The sequence below is a fragment of the Sinocyclocheilus rhinocerous genome, unplaced genomic scaffold, assembly GCF_001515625.1.
Source record: "Sinocyclocheilus rhinocerous isolate Xijiao unplaced genomic scaffold, SAMN03320098_v1.1 scaffold166, whole genome shotgun sequence".
NCBI lineage: Eukaryota > Metazoa > Chordata > Actinopteri > Cypriniformes > Cyprinidae > Sinocyclocheilus > Sinocyclocheilus rhinocerous.
This window is the reverse complement of record NW_015633186.1, coordinates 268145-272145: the sequence shown is the minus strand read 5'-3', so window position 1 is coordinate 272145 and position 4001 is coordinate 268145. Positions and strand designations below refer to the sequence as shown.

Here is a 4001-nt window from a genome sequence, read left to right as displayed (position 1 = left end):
TTTTTTATATATATATATATATATATATATATAATTTAAAAAAAAATATATATATATACCATTTCTGTCCCCCTCACTTCTGAAATGATGGCTACGCCCCTGAGTTCACCCGTGTATATGTAAAGAAAAAAAATCGAGCCCATAATTTTAAATCAAAACATCTTGACTCAATCTTCCAGTGAATTGTCAGACTTCTCTCTGGTGACGTGTACCAGACTTCTCCAATCATTTTGTCCGCTTAAACTCCGCCCCTTCCTTACAATCAATTACAAGCTCGCATCCAGATCTGCCTGTCTCCTTTTTCTTTTTTGATCATCTATTTTACTTCAAATTTGTGCTTGCTCATATCTAAGCTCTAATGTCTTTCTGCTTAGGTTAACGTGGGGTTACTGGTCCTGAGCATGCTGGGATTCTGCCTGCCCAGTTATCTTCTGTGCTACGGCAGACGGCTGCACCGAGAGAAGCAGGAGCGCGAGGAAGACCCCAAGATCTACGTCCAGATCAACAACGGCACAACCCCCGAGGCCTTTATCTAACTGCAATGCACAAATGACAGCAGCTAGCATAAAGAGCAGGAAGAAGGAGGGTGGGAAATAAAAGAAGAGAACTGAAAGTCACAAGAAGAGTGATAAACACCTCCCTGATCCCTCCTTCTGTCTGTCACACACATTCATGTATTCCCAACAGGCACATAACACTCAAACAGGCACAAAATACAGCCAAAGCAACCGAGTCTCACAACATGCCACGCAAACACACGTTTACACACAAAGGACTGAATGGACACTGTGAAAGGCAGGCCTAGAAAAAATATTATGCCCTTGTCCTTGAAACAGACAAGGACTTCTAGACTTTATATCCTGCCTGACAAGAAAGAAGAGAAAGGCCCTCTTTTCTCACGATTTTACCTTTTGAATTTCAGACCACGACGATACAAAAGACGAAGCAGATTCAGTGAAATTCTCTCAGGTTTGAGGAAGCCTGATGACAAGAGTATTACTACGTCACTAGTGTTCAGCTTTGTTGCCAAACTTGTTTCAAACATTTTCTGCAACTAAAAACCCATTTGTGAACTGATTTGAAATCACTATGAACACTTTACATTGCTCTCAGCTCATAAAGCTGCTGAAAAGCGAGACGAGGACCCTCCATTGCGGTTTGAATATGACAAACTGACTAACTACCTTAAAGCAGAACGACTCTGCTTGTTATCTGTCCCATATGGGTTTTCAATGGAAGTGGGCAGATTTTAGATTTTAATCTCATACAGTATATACAGTACCAGCATGCTTTGGACAGCACGAGCATGAAACTACAGCTTTGTCTGAACTGGGCTGATTTTAAAGGACTTTTGGACCATGGCACCTGAGACTAATGTAACCTAAACACAATTTTAGTATGAGACTTGTACTATTATTTGCTTTGGCATGCAGATTCAGTACATCTACGTGCAAGATAATGCATTTTGTACATATCAGTCCATTCAGAAGGTTGTAGAAGCCATGTGGGTCTAAAAGGTTTGGATTAAGGCGGTATTTTGGGGATTAGCCTCACATTTCGATCAAGACTGACGATCTTCACCAGCAATACTCGTACCGTTCCCTATACCACTTCCCCATGCAGTACTACTGGTTGAGCTTCACTTGTTAGTGTTTATTTCCTTGTATTGACTCAATTATTCAGGGTGTTTGACTTTTAGAGTAATAATTCATATCAGATGTATTCACCTGCAATATGATCCCTTCAAGCTTTGCTTTGCCACTTGTGCGTTGAGGGGTATAAAATGAGACAAAGTGTACTCTCGGTAAAGAGATTAGATGCCATTATCATATATATACATATATATCTTGCACTACAGGGTTTATAATTACAGCGGTGCTTACATTAGCCATTACGGAGTATATGCGTTCTGTTCCAACCTCATACATACATGGAAACCACGTTAGCCATACACGTTACAAGATTTTTGTGCGTTCTCTTGATTTCTGGGTTGGCTACCATTTAACTACGGTGCTTACTAGAATAGAAAAGCAACAAGATTTCTATGTTGGTCAAGATACAGAAGCCGAATACAGTATTTATTTGGCTACTCAACCTTGTGGTGATAAGGACTTGAATTGAATTCATAGCGATTAAAAAAGGGAGACTTTTGAGACATGCTTGACGACAATCCCTTTGGAAAACCCATATACTTGTAGCTTATAATGGGTTTCAGGCCAGTATTGTGCCCTATGAAAGATCAAATGTGGTAACTACATACAATTGAGCGAAATTGGGTCTTTTAGACTGATATGTCACATGACAGATGGGTATTTTCAGAAAATAGTGTGAACAATTATGTAAAATCAATCAAATATCTTGCAACCATTTTTCTCGATTCCAGTGTTGTAGTTAATGTGTTTTGCGTAAATCACTGAACATTTCTCAGCAAAACATTGATTTGAAAGATGGTAGGGTTAGGGTTAAGTCACAACCTCACTTACTTTAACAGTATTTTCATTGTAAACTTATCTGAAATTATGTTTGTATGAGATCCTAGATGAGTAAATATCTTCTCAACAGTGGCCATAAATGTAACCTTATTTTATGACCCCTCTGAAGAGGAACAGGTCAGATCCACCTAGCAACATCCACTTATTGTCTGTCACACTTTTTTGTGACTATTTTGTCAGAGCTGAGGCTAGACGTGAGTCCTGGATGGACTGCATTTGCTGGCTTGAACATGACTGGATATTGCAAGTGAATTCCAATCTAAAGCAGTACTGTACTAAGCATAATGAATGTGAGAGCGAACCCATTTTGCTCTCAGAATGAGAGAAGTAGCACTTTTTCTCACTGCCATACCTTAAATTTTCATTCTTTTCTCAAGTAACAATCACATTTTATTTTAATTTTAAATGTTGATTTATTATACCCCATTGTACTTGTATGAGTGTGGAAAATGCCCATACGCAGTATAGGGAAGAAAAGTGGGAAAGATCATCTTTAACACCAGTATTTTCTCTCTGTATTGTATTTTTAGTGTAATTTGTTGATTATTTGGTTGATTTTTCTACCCTGTAGTTTTTTTTTTGTAAGTGTATGTGTACATATTTTTTCTATTTTTTTTTTTCTTTTTGTGGGCGTTTTACTGTATTTTGGCTTTTGGTTTTCTTCATTCTATCACTATATAGCAACTTTTTGAATAAATGTCCCAACAAAATATCAGATATGTGAAATTAAATAAAAACAGATTAATTTGTATGAAATGTTTGTTTTTGAATTTTTTCTGGTAATGCATAAACCAACATAAAAATCTTAAAGGGGTCATATGATGTTGCTTAGTTTCGCTTTCACAACGAAACACAGCGTCACACATGGTGGCCTATAGTGAGCGGCGGCCGGTGGGCTTAAGAACGGCACGGCGGGCGGGCTTGTGGCAACCACATGTGACGACCCCGGGCTGGACTGATGTAGGTATGTGGGGGCGTGTTAGAACGAGCCGTTGTAGGTAGGTGTGGCTGACTCTTAACTTTTATAAAGAATATCTCTTTGGATTTGAGACTTTAGTCTTTGCAACTTTACAGATCTTCTTTATGCACCAAGAGCTTGTAACACTCCAAAGAGAAAGGAAAAATTGAAATCGCATCCTATGACCCCTTTAAGATTATGAACTGCTTTTGAAGATCAGCAAATAGTACAGTAGATGGCAGTGTGAGTTCACCTGAAGATTTTCTGAGAATTCATCTGCAGTTTCAGTAAGCGTTGGAAGATTGGCCAACCTTTTGCGCTGTTACCTTTTATTCAATATATATAATATACTTATGTTGTAATTTAAACAGGTATTTCTATAAAATGACACCAGACTGTCAGAAAATTAAGAGGATGGAACCAAGGATATAACTTGAGGGTGTATATACTGTATATATAATATCATGTTGTACAAGGGTGAAATATTTCAAACTGAGAGAGAGCGAGAGCGAGAGCGAGAGAGAGAGAGAGAGAGAGAGAGAGAGAGAGAA

At 38.4% G+C, this 4001-nt stretch overlaps 1 protein-coding gene across 1 annotated transcript in view; it reads left to right on the top strand.

The window, feature by feature from the left end:
- Window positions 1–2020, top strand: part of LOC107743715 (large neutral amino acids transporter small subunit 4-like) — a 10848-nt gene extending 8828 nt beyond the window's left edge. Inside the window, exon 10 of the mRNA XM_016557109.1 lies at window positions 375–2020. Coding sequence (XP_016412595.1) covers window positions 375–536 — 162 coding nt within the window. The 3' untranslated portion in view covers window positions 537–2020. The remainder of the gene's footprint in view (window positions 1–374) is intronic.
- Window positions 2021–4001: the final 1981 nt, after the last annotated feature.